The sequence below is a fragment of the Rhipicephalus sanguineus genome, chromosome 6 (genome assembly GCF_013339695.2).
Source record: "Rhipicephalus sanguineus isolate Rsan-2018 chromosome 6, BIME_Rsan_1.4, whole genome shotgun sequence".
In the NCBI taxonomy this organism is placed as follows: Eukaryota; Metazoa; Arthropoda; class Arachnida; order Ixodida; family Ixodidae; genus Rhipicephalus; species Rhipicephalus sanguineus.
Window position 1 is genome coordinate 72,079,876 of NC_051181.1, and position 24,840 is coordinate 72,104,715.

Sequence of the window (24,840 nt, forward strand, 5' to 3'; positions counted from 1 at the left end):
CTTCGAGCCACGGTGACAGAGCAAGACATCTCGAAACTTCTGACTCGATTTTGGGATCTTGAAAGTATCGGGATCAAGGCCGAACACGAAGAAACGAAGGTCGCCGATTCAGTGCTGGAAAAATTCGAGAACAACATCAAGAAGAAAGACAATCGGTACGAAGTCGCGCTACCGTGGAAGGAAAGGGTTGACCTGGCAGAGAACTATGCAGTTGCAACCAAACGTCTGCATAGTTTGATGAAGAAACTTAACAAGGACAGCGAGCTCTTGAAAAGATACGATGAGACTATTAGACTGTACCTCGATGAAGGATCTGCTGAAAGAGTACCGGAAACAGAAGAGCATCCACTTGGACCCCTGTATTATATGCCACATCGAGCTGTAATACGAGAGGACCGATCTACTACGAAGGTACGCATCGTATTCGACGCATCCTCTCACGAATCTGGTTCAAAGTCCTTGAATGATAACCTGGAAGCTGGCCCAAATCTAAATCCTGACGTAGTGACCCTACTGCTTCGTTTCCGACGCTACAAGGTAGCGATGAATGCCGATGTCGAGAAGGCGTTCCTACAGATTGGCCTGAGAGAACCAGACAGAGATGCGCTCCGCTTTTTGTGGTTCAAAACTTCCCCACAAGTGAACAGCCCAATGCCGGAAATAGAAGTTTGGAGAATGACTAGAGTGCCCTTCGGAGCTACTTCAAGTCCTTTCTTACTGACTGCTACTTTGAAACACCACTTCAGGTCCGTAGAAACCCTCTATCCTGTGACAGCTCGACGATTGCAAAGCTCCATATATATGGACGATCTTCTGATTGGAGCCGACACAGCTGAAGAAGCTATCCAGATGCACAAAGAAATTATTGAGATCTTCAGGCAAGCTTCCATGAACATTCGCAAGTGGGCCAGCAACGATCCTCTAGTATATGCCGCCTTCGAACAAGGAATCACTTCACAGGAAAAATCTCTTTGCTCACCTTCTGGACCTCTGAAAGTACTGGGACTTCATTGGAACAAGAAGACGGATACCTTTTCGTTCAAGCCGCAGGATATCCTCCAGTTCATACAGGAGCATCGGATTACAAAACGCTTTGTGCTTCAGGCTGTTGCAAGGATCTACGATCCTTTGGGGTTTCTTTCACCTTTCTTAGTACGGGCGAAAATCTTCTTACAAGATCTATGGAAGGAAAACCTCGACTGGGATGAGACATTGCCACCCAAATTGTTTGCTGTCTGGCTAAAATGGAGCAAGGAGGTAACCATGCTTAGTGACCTCAGTATTCCAAGGTTCCTAGCAGCCGGCGGAGAAGGCCCGTACCAAAAGGCAGCACTCCACATCTTTCTGATGCAAGCGAGTCGGCATACGGGGCTGCAGCCTACCTTCGTACGGTCGACTACAGTGGCACCGTCCGGACTATGCTACTGATGGCAAAGACCAGAGTTGCGCCGTTAAAGACGGTCGCTCTAGCGAGGCTGGAATTGATGGCAGCATTGCTTGCAGCGCGAATGTACGCCTACATCGAGAAGAATTGCGACCTTGGTATTGGTGAAGCAACTTTTTGGTCCGATTCCCAGATTACACTTTGCTGGATTAACAAGGATCCCGTTACCTGGAAGGAGTTGTGCGGAACCGGACGCAAGAAATCAGAACTTTGACTGAGTATACCAGATGGCGATTTTGTCCTGGAAAAGAAAACCCCGCCGATTTGCTCACTCGAGGCTTGTCTGCACTCAAACTGAGCCAGTCGCAGTTGTGGTGGTTTGGACCTAGATGGCTTGCAATGTCTGATACGTGCTGGCCCGTGTACGGGGGAAGGATTGACATCGAAAACGGAAAGCTCGAGGCAGCTGAGACAGAACTAAAGGTCAGCACCCATGCTGTTAATACGAGACCATTGCTGCCATCGCTGATTGAAATTGAACGATTCAGCAGCCTCACCAAACTTTTAAGAGTAACGGCATGGGTCTTCCGTTATGCCAAAAGGTTGAAGAAGGAAAATGATAGGTCTGGGGAGCTGTCTGCTGAGGAAATTCAGCAAGCGGAGTGCTATTTGCTTCGAGAGGAACAGAGATCTCACTTTGGTAAAGAAGCAGACTGTGTCGCGAGCAAGAAACCGCTCCCTTTACAAAGTCCACTTGGACATTTTAGACTGTTCATAGACGAAAACGGGCTTCTTCGGATACAAGGAAAAGCTCCCAGGGCTGACGACTCGTACAGTTCTCGCCATCCCATCCTCCTACCAAAAGACTCACACCTCAGTAAGCTGATAATCAATCATGCTCACGCAAAGGTCTTCCACGGGGGAGTTTGAGACACTCTGACTCAAGTTCGAGAACGATTTTGGATTCTTCAAGCACGACAGTCTGTTAAGAAAACGATAAGACGGTGTGTCATCTGCCAACGCCTACAGAGTAAACCTGTTGAGCAATCTTCACCTTGTATGCCTCAGGATCGTGCTACTCAAGCCCCTCCGTTCCTCGTGAGTGGAGTTGACTTTGCGGGGCCACTATACATCAAAGGGCATCCCCACGAGCGCTCCTACATCGCTCTTTTTACGTGCGCGGTGACAAGAGCTGTTCACTTGGAACTGGTTGAAGACTTGACCACAGTGAATTTTCTTTGCGCCCTGCGGAGATTCGTATCACGGCGGGGCCTCTGTCACACTATCTACAGCGACAACGCACGAACATTCGTCAAAGCGTCCAAGGACCTACAGAAGCTTTGGCGAACGATAAGACACCCCGACGTACTCGCCTTCTTTTCCTCCTCGAAGATCCAATGGAAATTCATTTGCCCGAGCGCTCCTTGGTGGGGCGGGTTCTACGAGAGACTCGTTCGTTCTGTAAAAACCTGCTTGAAGAAGATGCTTGGGCGACGGCTTGTCAGTCGGACAGAGCTAGTTACTCTACTGACAGAAGTGGAGGCCGTGGTGAATTCTCGACCTTTGACTTACGTGTTCAACGACGTGGATGAACCGTACCCCCTATCTGCAGCAGATTTTCTCGTTGGAAGGAGACTGACAACGCTACCACATTACGAACTGAAAATCAACACCGAGTCTACCAACGATGCTCTGAAGAAACTTTGGAGCAAGCGAGAAGATGATTTGCAAGCATTTTGGTCTCGTTGGTATAAAGAGTACCTTAATGAACTCAGGAACTTTACATCCAACCAAGCCAAAAGAAATGACTCTTTGAAGAAAGGCAACGTAGTTCTACTCGGGGATAAACAGCTTCCAAGGCAACTGTGGAGTTTGGCCCGCATAGAAGAACTGATCAGCGGACGAGACAGCATTGTCAGGACCTGCTCTTTATGCTTGCCCGACGGCTCTGTTGTGAAGCGGCCCGTACAGCTACTTTACCCGTTGGAAGCCAACTAACGTCATCTGTCGGCGCGGGAGACTGTTGTGACTTCCTTTTCTTCGTCATTCGTCTAAAGATGACCAAACATCATCATTATGGATGCTCCTCACGAGCTGACGCGTGCTCACGTGGCAGCGCTGGCTCGCCCTCTTCTTTTCTTTTTTTTCTAGTTCCATTAAAGCGGTTCATCTTGCAAGACGTGTTTTTGGCTCGATGTTAACCGCGTCGCAGTTGGAAGGCTTAGAGGTCCAACAGTCTTTGTTCCACGGTTATGTTTCAACACATGGTGACCATGTGGGTTGGCTTGAGACCAGTCATATCTGTGTAGCTCATGGACATACTTATAAAGAAAATAAAAGAAACAACTATGGGACGAAGACAGTCATGCGCGGGCCGCGAAGCTAGCGAAAGGTTCGCAGGCCGCATGTTTGAGACCCCTGTTCTATATAGTAAAAGACGCAAGATTGATTCTATAGTGACATCACAAAACTAGCTCGACTAGCCTCTGTCTCAGCCTTCACCAGTTAGTAAAAGTGAAAACTGCTCGCTTGCTTTGTTTTCACACCCGCCCTGATGCTCTCGCATTCCTCAATTCATCAACATTTGGCACTGACTGGATGCATCGCCAAAGCGTGGCCAGACTTTCAATGCGTAGATCTGTGGTGTGCTTACCAAACTCTCCAGTCTTCCGCGTGCCTTTGTCCACATGTTCAAGGCCCGGATGGGTTCAATTCCATTCTTGCGGGCAGCACCGAGCAATATCCGCTGGGCACGGCTGTACTCATGCGCACGCACCAGCCAGCGTGGAGACTCAGTCGTGGAACTGTAAGGGCGGGGGTACAGAAAGAAAACACTGCAGCTTCAAACCCCCTGGTTTCATACCGGCTACACGAAAATCAATTTGAACTTGCTGCTGTACTGTTCTTGCTCAAATTTCACAGAAGTATCGAAGCTTGCACTTGCTGCTGTACTGTTCTAGCTCAAATTTCACAGAAATATCGAAGCTTGCAGTTCTGGCCATTTAATCTGACGGTTATCACTGATAGTGCCTACATTATGACAGAATAATAAATTGATTTTCGTTTAAACGGACTGACAACCAATGTTTCTGAACCCAACGAAAAGTTCCCCCTTGGTAGTGGTTAACCCTGCAGCGTTTGAGTCCAAAAGCGCGTGGATATTTTGCAACAAGAATTCTTCGATCTAGTAAGCTGCTCAAAAAGTAAAAGCACCTCCTCCAGCAACGATGAGAAGCGATGCCGATAGCCCTCGTCGCAAAGTTTTCATTACGCTCAACGTTCTGCTTTCACAGGAGTGAGTTCAACTGTAGATAACCACCTTCATTTTGACTTTTTAAACTGTTTCTGGATATAAAAAGCTGGTACAATAACTTTTCCGAACACTCGTCGTCACGTGAAGTCCCAGTACCATCTCGCGAGCCAAGTGTGTTGGCCAGGAGCTCCGCATACTTCTCCAACTCGTCGGCAGGCCATCAGCTATTAACTTTCGTGCTGTCGCTCATGAGCATCGGATCATACTTCAAGCGAACGCGGCGCCACTGTTCTGCTCAGTACAAACGAAGGTGTATGTGCGCATTTTAAGTGATATAAAAGGTCATGATAAAAAGGTAAACTGTATTTAGACACTAATGTAGAGAGAAGTAGCAGCGTACACCGGTAAAAGGTCACGTGATGGGGATCATAAGCATGTTCACTTTTTTTTGTGGCGTGGGGCGCCGAAAGTCATTTTTCGAGAATTTAGTGAAGAAATGAAATTATAGATCTGCGTTTGATGAGAAAAACAGAATTCATTGTCGCAAATACAACTGACAATCTTTTTATTATTGGGGTTATTTCAATTTGTATATTGAGCTGTTGTCTGTGTTTTTAAGCTGGCCCTTAATACTGAAATTGTGTAGTGAAAGCAGCGATTGGGGAAGTAATAATAACGCAAATATTTGTGATGTACGAAACTTTACTGTGGTAATTGTGAATGAATTGTCTTCTAAAATGAATGGCAACACCAACGGTGCGAATAACATTTGGGAGGCAAATTGCGCGAGCAGCTGTGCGAGCAAGGAGTCATATACGGTAGCGCATGCGCACAACGGTTTGTATGCATTCTTAGACGGCAACCTTGACGTCATGCAATCATGAATATCATGCGGTTAACAAACAAATGTACAGGATGTGCCAGCGATCCAGTAAATAACAAGCACAACTATCTCAACGCTGATACAACTACATATAATTTCGGAAACCACAGCAAGACATACACGTAACAAACACTCATTAACACTCACCGAATACACATACCAATCTAACTCGCAAGGGTTTTTAAACTCTTACTTTCCTACAGCAACAAGAGACTGGAGTGAACTTGACTCATCAACTGCTAGCACTAATTCGCTAGACAAGTGACGTGACGCCAACAGGCAGAAAAAGAGTGTTCCACACTCGCCACCATGGCTACGACTGGCGCTGACTAACACTCCTAGGTTTCAATGCACATACATACTCCATAAAGTGTACGGGAGGATGACCGCCGCCGTAGCCCAGTGGTAGAGCATCGGACGCGTTATTCGAAGGTGGCAGGTTTGGTTCCTGCCGGCGGCAAGTTATCTTTTCGTCCGCTTTACTTTCTTGACATATAATCCTAATTACAAAGAATAACATCCCCTATGCTTTCTTTGACATCATTGTCTGTTAGTTGTATTCAATATTGTGTCTAACTAAGAAACGAGCCCTTAAAAGTAATATTCTTTCCGTTATTAGTAGTATTTGTAATTGTAACTAATTTATCGATTAGTTTGCTCTGTTTAACTGTTATGTTTGTTTTTGGATATCTTGTATATTGTATAACCTGTATTTACCTTATCTGTACAATCCTTTATTACTCAAAGTTGTGCAACCTGCTGCAATATTTTGCTGATATTATGTGTCATTGTTTACGCCGACATTGAATGTTACTTTGTGAACAGTTGTAATTGAGCTCATTTTCTTGTCGTTGTACCCGCTGTAACCCCATTTTCCTGCTTTGATCTCACATGATATTGGCGGTATTTCTAAATAAAATAAAAAAAGCTTGCTGGACTCTTGAGCTTCGCCTTCAACAGTACAACGCGACACCGTAATCTGGCCTGGTTCGCATCGCCTTCTCAAACGCTAGACAAGCTTCGCTTCTCGGTGGACGCCGTGCCACAAGGAAATCAATGTCTGTGCGCGCAACACTGGCCGTTTCAAACTATCCCATAATGCCTGGTGCAAGTAGAGTTGTGAAGGGCCCACTACGCCATAACGCTGCCTTTTGCGAATTGCTGAAGTACCGACTACGAAACCGCAAGGCAACACGTGCTGATAATGATGATTATGCCATGTAACGGGTGGCCTCTAAACCCTCCAGTCTTTGCGCAATTCGCATGTTTTGACGCCTGGTGGGATTGTACGCCCATGCCACGCAATATTACATGCGTAAAGCAGTCTCCTCCCACTACATGCCATTCGTATAGGGCGTTTCTCTAAAGCAGTTTCAAGTAGTGGCGTTGCTCCGTGGTAGAACACCTGCTTGCTGCGCAGAAGTCATGTGTTCGATTTCTCCTCAAACGTTGTTTGTTTGCGTGTATATCGAATTGTCGCTCACGGTCAACGCTGATCATTCGCTCACATACAACAACACCTGCACCGGAATTTCTGCGGAAAGAGATCTTTAACGCTATCGTGTTAATAAATTTCTGTTTTGCTTTATCGAGAGCACGCGAAACCATTGATCGGTACTTGCCCAAACTGGAAGAATAGCAGCAAGACTGGTGTCATGGCGATGATGGTGACAAGCCTCCAGCCGGCAGTGGACCGGTGCAACCAACCCAATGCCATGCTCGCACCGCTGGCGCCCAGCTGAAGGGACATCACGTAGACGGCCAGGTCGCGCGGTGTCACCACTTCGGAGACTGCGTGAGGGATAAAAGCAATACTGTCAAAGTGAGAGAACTGGGCACGAGACTCAATATAAAGATTTGGCTTGTACGCATGCGTATTTCGCTCCACGCAACTGAACGCTGCCGAATGAGATTCGTAAACGACATTTTGTGGCAGAAGAGACAAAAGACAGATTCCGGTGTTAAAGGGGCGCTGCCCAAGATAAACAGTAAAAAAAAATCAGACGATTAAGATGCTGCCTAATGCGAAATCTGAGCGCAGCTGTTTAGGTGTTTCGAGTTTGCGATAAATTGAGGCACAACTGCCTCGCTAACCGGAAGACCGCGGAAGGCAGCGCGTGGGTGCGTTCCACAACATCCTCCGCAGACAGGCCTTCGTTCATGTAGCGCTTTATTTCCATGTATGGTGTCGGTGGACGCCTTCGCCGCATTCCTTGTGATGACGTCATCGGCGACAGCATGACGGCTCGCACTACTGTGGCGCCGCGGGTGACCGCCGTGAAACCTGTCGTCTCGCCACTGTATTTCCCTCCTCCTCGTGCTCTCCTCACTCTCTTCGTCTTTCATCCTCCTCTGCCCGCCGCGTTCGCTCGCTCTCGTCCTGGTTTGCTCTGCCGGTTACGACAACGCCGACGCCGCTCAACGCAGGAAGGGGCGCCTAAGAGCTTCGACCTAAAACGGGTTTATTATGGGCGAACTTGTGCCCGGAAAACTGCATGTAAAGTCTAAGAGTCCGCTAGAGCGTTCCACACGGAGTGTATCCCTTCCACCAACGCATGTTTTCTTCTCCCAAGCCACGCAGATCAATTCACTTTCTTGTGCTCAGGCGCGAGAGGCACAAGAAGCGCGAGCAGGCACGGGGCAATGCAAATGCTAACACAGCGGCTCGCTGCGCTCCGCATTCGTTCTCTTTCGCCCTCATTCGCACTATCGGTTACGCCGAAGACGGTGACGCCGCTGAACGCAGGAACGGGCGCCTAAGAGCTGCGCTCTAAGACATGGTTTATTACTCAATCCTAAGAATAGGTATAACACGAAAGTGAGACATGTCTTCACAGACGTACTTGATTCTTTATTGTGGATTGATATATGAGAGCTTGCGCAATGACTATTGGCGTTCGGCTGCTATAGCCCCGTTTAACGTGGATGCACCGATGTTGACGCCTGGTGGCGTATTTCTGTCTCGACGACTAACGTCCGTGATGATGATTAAACCTTTTTGCTAACTGAAGTAGTTAACATAAAGCTGGACACAGCATATAATGTATCCCGCATAAAGATGGCATCAACAAGCACATAAACACTGGTACTCGATACGCACTCATTTAACGCGTCATCATTTGAAGAGAGAAACGGCGAGGTGTACCTCCCCAGTAATGGGGTAACCTATGCCTCTCCTATCCGGCCATGGCCTCTACTCATGTATACACTGCCACACAGCGATTCAGGAACGCGAGAGGCAGAATGCGTTGCATGAGCCGTGGACCCGCGAAGGCGTTCCACTTCAAGTTGACGAGTCTCTCGCTGAGAAGGTGTGAGATATATAAGGGGTGTATGTAAGGCCTCGAGTATGTGTGTCGGTAGCGCAGTGGGTAGAACGCTCGGCTCCTAACAACGTGGACCGAGAGGTGTTGGGTTCGACTCCCAAGGCAACCGCGCCAACGAAACGTTTTGTTATAGTTCTTCATTGTCATCTGTTCGTGTGCATTTTCCCAATGTCATTTCGTTAACGGAAATGACGTCAGTAAAGTGTTGGTGGGCCCCGGCACAAAATACTTTCATGTTAAAACAAAGTTGCATGGTAATGAATGTGTCGGTAACAGGGGCGTAGCAAGAAATTTTTTCGGGGGTGGGGGGTTTTCAACGGCACTTTATGTATGTTCGTGCGTGCGTTTTTATGCGTGCGTGTATATATACGTAAGCAAGAAAAATCACAGCATATCCACGGAGTGAATGATGATGAGTGGGCGAAGCTGCGGAGGTTCATCGGTAAACCGTGAATCTTCCGTGAATTCTGCCCAGTACATCATCACCGACGTGAGATCGGGCGCGTTTATACTAAAGGTTCGATGAGTTATGACGACTTGCAGCTCACTTTAATTTTACATGTACGCTGTGAATTTTCATTGTTTAGAAAACCCTTGCTTTAGAAAAATCTAGCGTCTTTCGTTAAGCAGCTGGCGTCTTTTCGTTTTGCTTTAGAAACATCTGGCGTTCTTTCGTTCTGCTTTTACAAAACATCTGGCGTCTTTCGTTGGTTTATTTCATCAATCAACGGCGTTTTGAACAAAATTTTTATTGTTTAATCACGCAGAGGAGAAATCTCACCAGGCACTACCTTGGAGGTAAACAATGGCTGCTAATGGGAATGAGAGACAGAAGAAGTCGGCTTTTAGCTAACACTTACACTTCTAGTTCTACTAACGTTTCCTACTGGAACATGCCAATGGCTGCTGATGGGGAATGAGAGACAGAAGAATTCGGCTTTTAGATAACGCGCACGCTGCGAATTTTTTAATGTTCAACAACGCACAGGAAAAATCTCCCACCGGCACCACCTTGGAGGTCAAAGCGTAAGACTTGTTACGGACTACGACTACGACTACTACTACTCTTACGACGACGACGACTACGAGGGACGAACGGGTGCCGCCTTAAGGAGCTTCGCCCCTAATAGAAAATTTTTCGGGGGGGGGGGGCTTAAATACCCCCCCGCTAGCTACGCCCCTGGTCGGTAACGCGTATACACCAGCAGGTGTGTGGTTGCGCTACTGTGCAGGTCGCGCTACAAGCGTTGCGACTTTCGTAGACTTTTGTGGTAACACCAACTCATACGAAAATTCGCACTCATCCAAGCTGACGTGGACCAGCTAGCTGCTGAACACCCTCAAAAACGGTATCGCAAATTTATTTCAGTGGATTGACGGAGTTCGTGCTTGTGCGCGGCGTTTAGGGCCAGAACATCGTTTTGGCGCATGTGGCCCGCAACCTCGAAGAACGAGAATTATCCAAGGTGTCTTCAGCATGACGTTGGCTTGCGTTGCTTCTGTTACTGTTCCACACGCGTGTGTATGTGCCTATGCGTGTGCATCGCACTGTGCGTATGTGCGCGCGTGAGCGTGTGACCTAGGTACGCTAGACACGCGGTAATGGCTAGAAATGGCCGTCGTCTCGCACAAGTCTGATATCTACTGGTTGTCACCAACAGCACTTCGGGCTGTAGTATGGAAGTGCGCTCTGCTTGTAGCATCTCCGAAGCAGTCACTTTTCTAATCTGAGCCTTTCTTTTGACACAGTTTTATTCATTTCTTGTCAGCCCCGCTTGTGCCCCTCACCAATAAAAAATAGAGAGAGAGAGAGAAATAGAAGAAAGAGAGAAGGTTTTCAAAAGAGCGAGAAAGATAAAGAAGTAAATATAGACAGAAATAAATATAAATAATCAGAGACGAAAAAAAGAGAGCAAGCATAGCCTGTATAGTACAGTTTAGCAAGGGGTGGCATAGAGAGGGGTGAGAGGGTAAAAGCCTAACCGAGTCATGACTAGTTAGGTGGCCACAAGCTGTACTGTGACCTATAGGCTTGCATGACTTAGCTCAAGCTGCGCTAATTTTTTTCATATCTTTTTTAGGGGCGAAGCTCCTTAAGGCGGCACCCGTTCGTCCCTCGTAATCGTCATCGTCGTAGTAGTCCGTAACAAGTCTTACGCTTTGACCTCCAAGGTGGTGCCGGTGGGAGATTTCTCCTGTGCGTTGTTGAACAATAAAAAATTCGCAGCGTGCGCGTTAACTAAAAGCCGAATTCTTCTGTCTCTCATTCCCCATTAGCAGCCATTGGCATGTTCCAGTAGGAAACGTTAGTAGAAGTAGAAGTGTAAGTGTTAGCTAAAAGCCGACTTCTTCTGTCTCTCATTCCCATTAGCAGCCATTGTTTACCTCCAAGGTAGTGCCTGGTGAGATTTCTCCTGTGCGTGATTAAACAATAAAAATTTTGTTCAAAACGCCGTTGATTGATGAAATAAACCAACGAAAGACGCCAGATGTTTTGTAAAAGCAGAACGAAAGAACGCCAGATGTTTTTCTTAAAGTGTAGTAGTAGTAGTTGTATGTAGCCACCTCGCCCGATCGTCAACGGGCGAGGTGGACCGGCAACGGCGCGAGGACCCTGCCGTACGAGAGTTAAATCACACTAAAAGACATACTTTGCGGGCGATACACTCTAGTGAGCTTTCAACTTTTCGTCTTAATGTACATGATAAAGAAATTATTTCTACGAAAAACGCAAGGCACACCTTGAGCAATATATTTGGTTTTGGGACGCTAAATGGAACCATGAGGCGATGCGAAGCCGGAGCACTTGCACGATCGCGTTCCGTTGGCTCATCAAAGCGAGTGGCAGAAGGTTACTAGCAGCAGTTCTAGGTCGTGCCGTCTCCCGGTGCCCGCGATCGGCCTAGCCGGTCGCCTGCAGCGCGAGGATGGCATTCCGAGCCCCACCCCCTAAAGCGCATTGCTTTAGTTTTAACACGCCCACCGACTCATCCGCCGATGACATCATCGACGCGATTGAGGAAATAACCGGACCAAGAGGACTCAAGTCTTTACAGCACCAAGGTGGAACTAAGTTTTGTATCGCCGTAGCCACGGCTGCGGCGGCAGGGAAGCTTTCGGCACGTGGGAACTTCGTGCTCAACGGTGCTGCAGTACCAGTAGCCCAGATCGGCCCTCAAGTTGTCACCGTCACGGCCTTTCGGTGTCCCCTCTTCGTCGGCGACGCCTCCCTGGCCGCGGCGTTCGCGCAGTATGGTAAAGTCCTGGAGATCTACGAGCAAACTTTTAAAGGACGCCAACATGTGGGCAACAGTCTACGGGTCGTGCGACTGGAAATGTCAAAACCCGTACCCAACTTTATGTCTGTACAAGGACATAGAGTTATGTGTGACTATAGGGGCGTGACAAAAGTTTGCTCCCGATGCGCCCAAGAGGGCCACGTTGGAAAGGACTGCCACACGCCGTGATGTGCGAGGTGTGAAGCGTTTGGCCACGACACGACCGGTTGCTCCGCCCCGTGCCGCCGCTGCGCCGGGGATCACGCTACGGCAGACTGCTTACAGCCAAGGTCGTACGCCGCGGCTGTGGGGGAGAGACCAGAGGCACGTGGGAGGACAGTTGCTACGGAAGATGAAACGCGTGGTCAAGACATGGCGGCGCCACACGAAGCACACGAGGCACAAGCCAGAGAGACGGACAGCTCTCCTGAAGAAGCACGCGTCAAGGATTGGAGCACGTGGGCCGACGACGCGTCCTCAAGTCTACCAGCGGAACGAGGCACGGCAGCTTCTACGGATGCGGAGTCGCTGTCCGGACTGAGTCAAGCGGCATCAACGGAATCGGAGAGCTCGGGAACGTCAACATGCCACAGCGCGAAAGCGTCGCAGTCACCTTCCCCTTCAGGTGCCGAGTCCGCGCCGAGCAAGGCCCCGTCCGTGAAGCACACCGGTAGCCAGGTGGCCGCCGGGCGAGAACACCGCACGCACGTGGTGGATTCCCCTATTAGGCGGACCACTACCGAACCGGCAAGCACACCACAATACCAGCAGCCGCTGAGCCCGATATCTCAGGCGGTTAAACAAAGCCGAGACCCCAGCCTTCGAAACCCGTTGTAGCAGTTAACCGACGTCCTCGGACAAGGAGATAACATGCACGTCGACAAACCGGACCTGAAACGGCCACACTACTCGTCGTCGTCAAGTGCCGACGAGCCCGGAAACCCCCGCAAGCTGCCGGCGACGGAAACGTCGCGCCCCGGGGACCTCCCCGGGCCCGAGACCCAAGACCTGTAACGGACGTTGTTTGGCCCGTCGTTCGCCGACGGGAAGGTATTGGTTTGGTTCTTTTTCCGCTTGACCTTCTCTAGAGCCATGGTTAACGTTCTAACTTTAAATGTACAAGGATTTTGCAAACCAGATAAGCAGACGGAAGTTATACATTACGCTAGAGAACAGTTCATCGATATTTTATTTCTACAAGAAGTGAATTTTGTGTCGCCGTCGGATGTAGCCGCCTTTCAGAGGCGGTTTAATCTTCCATGTTTCTTTTCCCTCGCTTCCACACGCAGCTGCGGGGTCGGCGTTGTGATAACGAACACCGCCCCCTTTTCGTCTGTCTTCAATACGGTTGATAGTGAGGGGCGCGTGTTGGTTTTGAAATGCGCAGTAGGAAGCCTGCGCATGCGCTTCGTTTGTGTGTATGCGCCAACAAGGACAAGATATACAAATGCGTTTTTCCGATCCCTGACACCCTATCTCTTAGATGATTGTGCCACAGTTTTGTGCGGGGATTTTAATTGTGTCTTAGATAGCATGCGAGACGTCCGTGGCCCAGGCCAGGGTAGGAACACAAGCAATGCACGAGAACTCGCCACCTTAGCCCGGGACTTTGGCCTTCACGACGCGTGGGTCCTTAAGAAAGGCGGAACATTTGTTCCGACGTGGAAAAGAGGAACCTCCGAAACCAGATTGGACAGGTTCTACGTGAGTGAGGGCCTAATTCCCGTGGTAGCTGACGTGGCGGTAGGCTCGTTTCCGCCAGAATCGGGTCGCATATCCGACCATTATCCCGTAATCCTATCTATGGCTTTGCCAGATCGTCGCCTAGAAGGGAAACGTTTCTGGAAATTTGACCTCGCGGTGCTTGCAGACGACGAAGCGAAAGATATCCTACGCGCGGGGATCAACAGAACGCTGACAAACGCGAGAAACCCTTCCCTGGAGTGGGACGCCCTCAAGTCGCAGTGGCCGCACTGGGCGAAGGAGAGTGGCAGGAATGCGAAAATGAGGCTCGCGCGCGATCTGAATGAAACCCTGAGAAGGATCAGGATAGTTAACGCCGGAGCCCCGCTGACCCCAACTACAAGAGAGTATTTGGAACTATTGAGAGCGAGGTACGATAGGCTCTTCCTGAAGACGACCCAAAAGGCGAACCTATACGCACAGGACACCATTTTCCGAGACGCTCCGGAGCTCACCCGACTTTTGCGATCGCGGCGCTCGCCAGACGGCCCGAGCAGTTATGTAATGTCAGTTAGCATGCCGAACGGGTCTGTGTCTGAATGTGTCTCCGATATAGACAGGCGCTTCTCTGAATACTTCGCAGACCTGTTCACCGAAGGAGATATGGCCGCAGATTCGGACGCGCTCAATAATGAGCTTGAAGGACTGTGCGCGACAGTATCAAAATTGCCGGCTGCAGCGAGCGAGAGCCTCTTGAAAACGGTCTCCGCGGCCGAAGTATTTTCGGTATTACGGTCGATGAAGGTGGGTTCAGCCGCGGGCCCGGATGGCCTGCCTACGGAGTTTTATAAGGAATTCTGGCCGGAAATCGGTAAAGGCCTTGTAGGAATGATAAATGAAATCCTATGCAATGAGAGGGTGCCGGAGTCGTTAAAAGAAGGGAAACTAATTTTAATACCTAAAGGAGGTAAAGATCACCGACTACCCGGGTCATGGCGACCGATAACCGTACTAAATGCCGACTATAAGATATTTGCGGCGGTCCTGGTGAGCCGACTCAAACACTGGTGGCCAGATGTGATATGCACCCAACAAGCGGGCTCGGTCGTCGGTAGAAACATCTTTAACGCCCTGACGCTCACTCGTGACCTTCTCGCCTACATGGACCACACAAGGACACCGGGCCTTTGTGTATCCCTCGATCAGGAACATGCATTCGACCGAGTTCGGCACGAATACCTCTTTGCCATATTAGGAGTATACGGATTCCAGCCAAAAGTAATCGATCTGTTCCGGATCATATACGGTAATATGACGAGCACCCTGGTGATAAATGGGGTGGCAAAGGGGAAGATACGGCTAACCAGAGGCGTTCGACAGGGGTGCGCCTTGAGCCCCATGCTGTTTGTCCTATGCATCGACCCCTTCATACGCTCGATATCGGCGGACGCAAAAATACGCGGACTCCCCCTTCCGGGAACAGAGACGGTGACAGTATCTGCGTATGCGGATGATGTAACGGTTTTTGTTAGAGACCTAGATAGTTTGTTTCAGGCTCTGAGGCGCTTTGAAGATTACGGTAGGCTCTCGGGAGCGAAACTAAACATCAGTAAAAGCAGTGCCTTGGTGCTGGGCGAGCTGCACCAGACGAACCTACCTTGTAATCTAAGGATAGAAAAAAAGATAAAGATTCTTGGGGTCACGTTCGAGCAAAAAGGAGTCGCATCAGATGTCTGGGACGATTTGGTACAGGAAGTAGTGGATTCCACACAAAAGGCAATGAGGTGTAACTTCTCGTTTGCTGAAAAGGCATACCTCATTAAGTGTATCTTTTTGGCACGCGTCTTCTATCTTGCACGTGTAACGTTGCCTCCGCCACCAGTGTTGCAGGTTCTTCACCGAGCCGTGTTCTCCTTTTTTTGGGACGGAAGCACGGAGCGCCTCCAGAGAGACGCGCTACGCCTACCGCGGTGCCTCGGCGGCTACGGTCTCCCGTGTATAGGGACGATGGCGCAGCTGCTCGCACTTAGGACAGTGCTAGGAATATTGGATGATGTAGGGGCACCCGCAAGGCCACTGGCCATGTTTTTTCTAGGCCCGCTGCGCAGAACACTCGTCCCCAGGGCATTAGGAAACCTATACCCGAGTGCGGTGATCACCCCCGCTTACTACCGAGCGCTAGTTGCGCTTTCACGGGAACTCACGGCTTTGGACCCCGACCTAAATCCACGGGAAGTTCCGCCAGCAAGGCTGTGCGAACAACTGGTGTCAGCCAGAACGACACTAAATAGCCCGCCACCAACGTTCCCCTGGCTGGAACTGACGTCAGGTAGATTACCCAAAGAGGCTGCCGACCTACAGTGGCAGAGGGCCTGGCGTATCTTGCCGACCCTGGATCGCCTCCAGCGATGGGGGATAGTGCAGTAAGCGAGGTGCCCCAACTGCGGCAGTACCGAAACAGCGGCACACGCCGTCTCGACCTGTGTGGTCGCAAGGACCTTCTGGCGACTGGTTCATAGAAGTATGCCCAGTTTGCGTGTAGCGAACTACTACACGAGAGACCGGTGCCCCCGAGGGGCCCTCGGCAGGTTAGCTATAGCCGCGGGCGAATATGTGCTCTGGCGCAATCGCTGCAGGGCATGCGTCCGTCGGAGACGTTTGTGGCTACAGTGGCCGTTGTTAGCTCAGCTTAGGAGGACAATATTAAGCTTTCTGGAGGCCCAACTGTCAATACATGGCGAAGTCGAGTTCCTGCGGCACTGGTCCTGCCCGTTCTTGAGCGTAGTAAACGGTAAAGTGAGGCTCTCGGTGGTTTTCCCCGACCAAGAAGTGCTTTGAAATGTACATAATTTCTGGCCGTGCCATGGCCACGTGTGAGGTTTGTGGACAATACTTTCTGTCACGGCTACAGTATGCCTCAATATCGTTGGTTGTGATGTTTAGACAGTAAAGAAAACTGTCCTGTGTGAAGGTGTTCAGGTGTTAGTGCTGTATGTCGAAATGAGCATTGTAGGTTTCAGTGCCTTTCTGTAACACTGTTGGTGTGGATTTCTCAGAAAATAAACATTTTCTCACTATGCTACCGACCTCGCGTCGTGGAACGCGCGTCCTGTCTTCCCTCTACCCTTGCCTTTAATTCGCACAGGGCGAGCGGGGAATGCGGTCGCTCTTGGCGCTCTTTCGCTCGGGAGCGGACTTCTTCCTTGCATTTCACCGATCACAAGTGATAATGAAGGGACCACGTAAACCAACAGTACAATAAAAGTTTGATGTTTAATATATACACGATGTTTCACACTCTTTATATTATGTACTGGGCGCATTGCACGGAAGAGTTTCACGGTTTACAGATGATTCCCTCCGTAGCTTCGCCCCACTCATCATCATTCACCCCGTGGATATGCTGTGATTTTTTTTACTCACGCGATGCCACGAGGACGAAGTGGACGATGAACTCGCGCCGCGGGCACGTTCACTTTTTTCTTGACCATATTTTCTGTATTACGGCATTGAACCAAAGTCAACCTTGATTGAACCACACATTTAGCGCTTTCGCTTAAAGCGTGTGTGTGTGTGTGTTTTACCACAAATACGAAAGATTTGGAGTGCTACGCTCAGACATAGGAGAGCGGTAAGCCATCCGAATCTCACGGTTTCCGATGACCGGTGTGTTCGGAACAAATAGTGCCAAATTTAGAGCACTGTGAACTCTACATATGGAAGAACTGTATACAGCAGCCCCAAACGAATGTAAACGTAACGACGGTATGTATCCGTTATGATGCCACTCGTTGTCCTAACGCAACCGTGAAAATATAACAGCGCTGTCTATGATCAAAAGGTAGTTGCTTTTCATATCCTAAGGGCGCGTATGAAGCACTGGTTTTTGATGTCTTACACGGTGTGTTCGGAACAAATAGTGCCAAATTTAGAGCACTGTGAACTCTACATATGGAAGAACTGTATACAGCAGCCCCAAACGAATGTAAACGTAACGACGGTATGTATCCGTTATGATGCCACTCGTTGTCCTAACGCAACCGTGAAAATATAACAGCGCTGTCTATGATCAAAAGGTAGTTGATTTTCATATCCTAAGGGCGCGTATGAAGCACTGGTTTTTGATGTCTTACACGGTGTGTTCGGAACAAATAGTGCCAAATTTAGAGCACTGTGAACTCTACATATGGAAGAGCTGTATACAGCAGCCCCAAACGAATGTAAACGTAACGACGGTATGTATCCGTTATGATGCCACTCGTTGTCCTAACGCAACCGTGAAAATATAACAGCGCTGTCTATGATCAAAAGGTAGTTGCTTTTCATATCCTAAGGGCGCGTATGAAGCACTGGTTTTTGATGTCTTACACGGTGTGTTCGGAACAAATAGTGCCAAATTTAGAGCACTGTGAACTCTACATATGGAAGAACTGTATACAGCAGCCCCAAACGAATGTAAACGTAACGACGGTATGTATCCGTTATGATGCCACTCGTTGTCCTAACGCAACCGTGAAAATATAACAGCGCTGTCTATGATCAAAAGGTAGTTGATTTTCATATCCTAAGGGCGCGTATGAAGCACTGGTTTTTGATGTCTTACACGGTGTGTTCGGAACAAATAGTGCCAAATTTAGAGCACTGTGAACTCTACATATGGAAGAACTGTATACAGCAGCCCCAAACGAATGTAAACGTAACGACGGTATGTATCCGTTATGATGCCACTCGTTGTCCTAACGCAACCGTGAAAATATAACAGCGCTGTCTATGATCAAAAGGTAGTTGATTTTCATATCCTAAGGGCGCGTATGAAGCACTGGTTTTTGATGTCTTACACGGTGTGTTCGGAACAAATAGTGCCAAATTTAGAGAACTGTGAACTCTACATATGGAAGAACTGTATACAGCAGCCCCAAACGAATGTAAACGTAACGATGGTATGTATCCGTTATGATGCCACTCGTTGTCCTAACGCAACCGTGAAAATATAACAGCGCTGTCTATGATCAAAAGGTAGTTGCTTTTCATATCCTAAGGGCGCGTATGAAGCACTGGTTTTTGATGTCTTACACAATGAAATTACTGATGGTAACCAGTATTATCAGCAAACATATGCTTCATTTCAATTTATCAACGTTACCAGCGCCAAAGTCTTAAACCAAGTTTCACTTATCGCGTCATCATATATGCCAGTGGTCGAAAAAGTGCGACAAAGACTATACAAGCGCTATGACAACTCGGTAACGGGCGTTTGAATGTCGATAAGAAAAAATTGGCCGCGTATCTGCGTGCTTCGCTGCAAATGTCGTCCAAAGACAATAATAGTCTCTGCCGGCCGTACTACATGAGTCCTCTTCCTCTATGTTGAATCGCCGCATCTGGCTCATAGCATCGCATTTTCAGCGCAGCCTAAGCAACACTAGCATTTTCGGTGCAGCCCATGAAACGCTAGGGTTTTTAGAATTACGTATTTATGTATTTTCTAGAAAAGGAACACACCACCTTATACTTACGTATTGATGTTGTGCCTCAGATATGCGTAATATTTCCTTTTTCATCGACAATGTTCACAAGTATGAACGCAGCTACCAGATAAAGATGGCTGGGCGCTCAGCAAGTGCTTAAACTTTGGCTGGGTGGCTGAATAGTGTGACAGCCAGCCAGAAAGACAGGCAGACCGAAGTTTCTGCGTTTAAGTTCCCAAGAAAGACTATCGTCTTTAAAAATATATGTATACATACTTATACATATACGGTGAATGACGGCGACGGGGACGGACATTTTCCAGCCGAGACTGTCCATATAATTGCTATCGCAATAAAATTCGCGCTGCAATAAAATCGTGTCACGCTGTTAGGCATGTTTGCTCTGATACTTAGCGTAGGCACTTCCGTGAGATGCGTCCCTGTTTGGCGCGAGAAGAATACAAGGGCACAATGGCTGCCTGCGCTCACCGAGGATAGTCGAAGTGACGGCGATGGGCGTGACGCAAACCGCGACACAGAAACGTAGCACGGTGTAGACGGCCGGCGAAGACGCCATGGACAGCGATAACCCAGCAGCACTCAACGCAAGCAGGTAGATGAACAGCGAAGTCCTGCGGCCAAGGCTGCGGCAGCGGCACGCAGCGCCCCGCACGCGCTATCATTCGTAAGACATCGGTTCCGCAATATAAGCTACATAAGTTACAAGCATGCGGTAAATGCACTCTACTCTCTAGAATAAAAAAAAAATAAAATGGCTGTGGACCGGTAAATTCGAGAGGTGCGTTCTTATTAGCTTTGACTACCTCTACTTACGATATTACGAAGTATTATCATCTGTGTTATGCATTGAAACATAGTATTCTTTACCCCTACCCCTAATGTAATGATCATAGACGCTGTGGATACTATGACAAATAAATAAATAAATAAATAAATAAATAAATAAAGTTACGTTTATATATACTCATCGCCAGTACTGTTTTCAACATTAGGCAAAATCCAACGCGAGCGAGCATTATAGCCAAAATGAGCCAGTGATGGTGCCATGTGAGCAAGTAAACTAGGCCACAAACAGCAAGCTTCAGACCAGCTACACACACAGGCGTCAGGCAAGCGTACAGACAAACTACACAGGTTGTTTCTTTTCTTCCGTCCTAATTATAATGCGTTCGAATTATCCGCGACAGGCGCTCTACTGTAAGTGCGAATTTCTGCCCTGTTTGTGCATGAAACTTCCAACTTACACGACAATCGTGTATGTCGCACGGACTATCACAGGCTGAAACCCTTATTCAGGCGTTGTGTTCCGAGCTTACGCGAGGCTTGAACTGTTTACAGTGAAGCCGTTTATGGCTAGGATATGGCTAATAATATTAATAATAATAATTGTTGGGATTTAATGCCGTAGTGGAGGTAGAGTGTACCAGAAAGGTTGAGTGCCGCGGTCCCCTGCCGGCGCCCATGCTTTCAAACGACTCTCTCCACACGGACACTTGACGCGAGGGCGCTGCGGTCGAGGTGGCTTGGGAAGCGCCGAGTCGCGCCCGCTCAGATGCAAGGTAGCTGTGGTAGTAGCTGAGCAAGAAGCTTCGCTGCTCATTGTTTTTTCTGTTCGCCGTGCCGCTGGCAGTATGCCGAAGAACCGTCATCGGCACTGCTATGCTCTAGGTTGTCGCACCGGTTATTCGGGCGTTAAAGTGACGCGGAAAGTGTCCTTGTTCAGCGTCCCAAAGGACGAAGACCGCTGGAAGCTGTGGGAGAAGAACTTGCATCGCAGCGACAAGCCATTGGACGACCAATGTGCGGTTTGTGAGCTGCATTTCGAAGCCCGATATATTCTACGTGACTACATCCATGTTGTGAACGGGGAAGAAGTCCGAATACCACGCGGAGTGCCGGCGCTAACGTGTGATGCAGTGCCAACAATACTGCTAAATGCGCCAAAGTACTTGACCAAGAAAGTGCCGGCTGAACGCGCACCTCGCAAACGGGAAGCGTCTGCACAGTTGCAAAGTGAAAGACGGAAGAAAAAGAGAGAGAGCGGAACAACAGTGTTACAAGACAACGATGACGACGACTGCAGCTCGCCAAAGATTGACGCTGAGAATTTAGGACAGCTAAAAGCTCCGTCAACCTGTTGGTCTGTGCATCGTTTTCAAAACTGCGAAGGTATTGTGTATGCTCTGACAAACCTTGAAACACATACAGGGACAGTGCATTCGGACAGAGCGGTCCTTTTTAAGCTCGGCACAACGCAGGAAGTCTCCTTCCAGATCTTTCTCAAGGGGAAACTGGTGTCTGAGGGAGCTGTGACGACGATAAAGCAAGCTGAAGAGGCTCTACTTCGTGCCGAATGTTTAATTACGTGTCGTGGTGCCATGTCCGCGTCCGCAATTTTTACAGACGATATGACAAAATCGCTTCTGATTAAGACAGACGTCAAGGAGGGAACCATCTACAACAAAAAATGCGTGGCCACAACAACAACAGAAGGTAAGCTTGAAAACGCAGCTGAAGTACTAACTGCGTGGGAATATGCATCGTTGGTGTCTGTTAGTGTATAGGGGGCTCATAAAAATATGACAGTTGTCAACTTTGCCCATCATTATAGAGGCAAAGGTATTTATGCTTGAGCTGTTGCAATGTCTTTCCCTCACAGGGACACTGTTCTAGTACATTTTAGTGATCATTTGCTTGCCACAATATAACTACTAACACACACTACAATGTCATACTCTTTCAGGTATGCCTTGCCTGTCCTGCCGCTGCCTCCGAAAAGCTCTCCTGACAAGAATCTCCTGGCTAAAGTGCCATCGTCGCAAGAAGATCAGGACAGCTACCCAGAAGTTAGGGTAGACTCTACAAAAACACCGGCGCCTCTCTAGAAAGGTGGTGAGCCTAAAAGCGCAAATTGAAAACATGAGAGTCCAGAATGCTGCTATGGAAGAGGAGGCACTGAAAGAGAAAATTTCCAAGTTGCCACTAAAGCAACAAGACAGTGTACGACACTGTTTTGCTGCATCGAGAAGAAAGAGCACCAACGGGATGCATTTCACAAATGAATGGATGCTCTAATGCATCATGATGAGAATGAAAAGTCCGAAGCTTTACAGACACATCCGAATGCACAACATCCTTGTCCTCCCAGGTGACACCACACTCCGAAAATACACTGCCTCATATAGGAGTGGGTTTGGCTTCAACAAGAAAGTCCTAGAAACATTGAAGCTGAAAACAAGCACAATGGACGAGTTCAGCCGTCATGGTGGCATTCAAATTGATGAGCTAAAGCTCTCAGAACATCTCTCCGTTCAAAAATGTGGGCGTCTGCAAGGTTTTGTGGACATTGGTCCATTTACACAGCCCGAAGATGCAACCCTTCCGTGTGACCATGGAATGGTAGTTATGTTCGTACCATTTGCTGGAAAATGCTCTCAAATTTTAGCAGTGTTTGCTTCGCATGCAAATGTAAAAGGTGAAATATTGGTTGAAGCCACAATCTTGGCAGAACAGGCAGGACTGTTCGTGGACTTCATCACTTGTGATGGGGCGTCGTGGAATAGGAGAATGTGGACACTGATGGGTATTCAGGGAACTGCAAGCAGAACTGTCTGCAAGGTGAAGCACCCCGTCGATAAAAAGAGGAGTCTCCATTTCCTCTCAGACTTCCCTCACCTAATCAAGTGCCTCCGCAATTGCCTCCTGAAAGGCGGCTTTGACACAACAAGTGGCCGGGTACAACCTTTTTCATACTGTGCCTATGTGTCGTGGCGTAACACTTTGTCAAGCAACTTATTTTGACTTTTTTTAATGTTGCAGGTGTCCATGTACTTCGTCCGCGAAGCATTCAACCTTGACAAAGAGAACGTCACTCTGAAGGCAATGCCAAAGTTGACGACCAGTCACCTCAATCCTAATGGTTTTGTGAAAATGCGAGTTTCACTCGCTTTTCAACTTTTCGGGGACTCGGATCTACGTGGCTTGCAGCATTACAAAAGCCAACTTGAAGCAAGTTATGGAAAGGGCGCTATTGATGCAACGGAGTCATTTTTTAGGTATACCTTAGCATTCTGAATGTGCGCCTTTCCATAGCCCCAGTGTGACTGTATGCGTCATTTTCATCCATTTTAATAGCAATTCCTTACATTTGCAGGATAATGAATCGCCTCATTAAAGCCATGACTTCTCGTTTCAAGTCTTAAGCCCTTTGGCCCGACTCGGATGGTGCTGCTGTGCTTTCCCGTTTCCTTGACTACATCTCCAAGTGGGAGCAGCACACCAACAAAGGCAATGGATTCTTGAGCAAGCCAACAGCTACAGGCCTGAGGGTTACGATTTCCAGCGTGCTTTCTTTGCTAAATTATGTAACCAAAGACATGGCTACCAATACCTAATGACTTCGAGGCTCAGCCAAAACCCTATTGAGAACTTGTTCGGTGTGGTACGGCAGTCATCAGGGTGCAATGATCACCCGACCCCTGAACAGTTCCTAATTACTGTGAACTGCTTGAACTTTTATAGCTTGGCTAAGCCAGTACATGGTACAAGCGTTGAGCCAGTGGTACTGACATCACTTCTTGACACAACAGACATGCGCACTGCTCAGGCAACAAGTATGCTTGAAGCAATAGATGAACACATTTCCGAAGGGAATCTTGCTAGTGTTGAGAGTGCTGCGCAACAGTGCCTTCCCGCAGAGCATCTGAGCCTTGTAAAAAAATCCAGCGACGCCCGCTTAGTGTATTACATGGCACGGTATGTGGCCAGAAAATGCGTCAGAAAGTCTGGCTGTAGCACTTGTCGTTCCCTTCTTCTTATCCCTTCAGCTGAGGGCAAAACTCTTGAGTGTGCTGAGTTCACTAACTTTTATGACAAGGGTGGTTTGCTATACCCATCAAAACAGCTTTTTGATTTTGTAGCATACCTGGAAAGTGCATTCACTGACTGCTTCAGTGTAAACAAGCTTCACACTGAGAGCATTTTAGATGTGCTTGCCCTGATTAGGGCTGAAGACAAGAGCCTTGGCTGTATTCTGCATGAGGCAGAAGTGAAGGCAAACGTAGTCAAGTTTTATCTTGTTACGCGTTTGCACTTCTTTGTTAAGGGAATTAACAAGGCCAAAGAAGAGCGGCGGAAGATGCTGCAGCACTTGAAGGTGCGTAGGTGTGTGTGATTTTGTTTATCGCTTCATTTAGCTTCAAAGCTGTAGATGTTTGTTTCTTGTGTTCAAAAGTTTCTTTTTATTGAGATAGGAATTATATGGACAGTCTCGGCTGGATTTTGCCGTCGCCGTCGCCGCCGTCATGCACCGTATATGTATAAGTATGTATATATATATATATATATATATATATATATATATATATATATATATATAAAAGCCCCAAAGAAAAATAATTCAGAAAAATGCTTCCGAAGCGCGGAATCGAACCAGGGACCTCTTGCTCCGCAGCGAGTGGCGCTATCCACTACGCCACGAAACACAGATCCTCCACGTAGCTAACGGCGAGCGTTATATACACACTCTTTACCGCTGGACGGACT

At 48.2% G+C, this 24,840-nt stretch overlaps 1 protein-coding gene and 1 pseudogene across 1 annotated transcript in view; one reads left to right on the forward strand and one right to left on the reverse strand.

The window, feature by feature from the left end:
• LOC119397332 (solute carrier family 22 member 13-like) overlaps positions 1–12,148 on the reverse strand; it is a 32,358-nt gene extending 20,210 nt beyond the window's left edge. Inside the window, exons 1-3 of the mRNA XM_049416533.1 lie at positions 11,941–12,148; positions 7,143–7,311; positions 4,038–4,188 (exon numbers count right to left, since the gene is read on the reverse strand). Coding sequence (XP_049272490.1) covers positions 4,038–4,188; positions 7,143–7,311; positions 11,941–12,148 — 528 coding nt within the window. The remainder of the gene's footprint in view (positions 1–4,037; positions 4,189–7,142; positions 7,312–11,940) is intronic.
• A 10,067-nt stretch (positions 12,149–22,215) lies between these two features.
• LOC125758857 (uncharacterized) lies at positions 22,216–23,097 on the forward strand (annotated as a pseudogene).
• Positions 23,098–24,840: the final 1,743 nt, after the last annotated feature.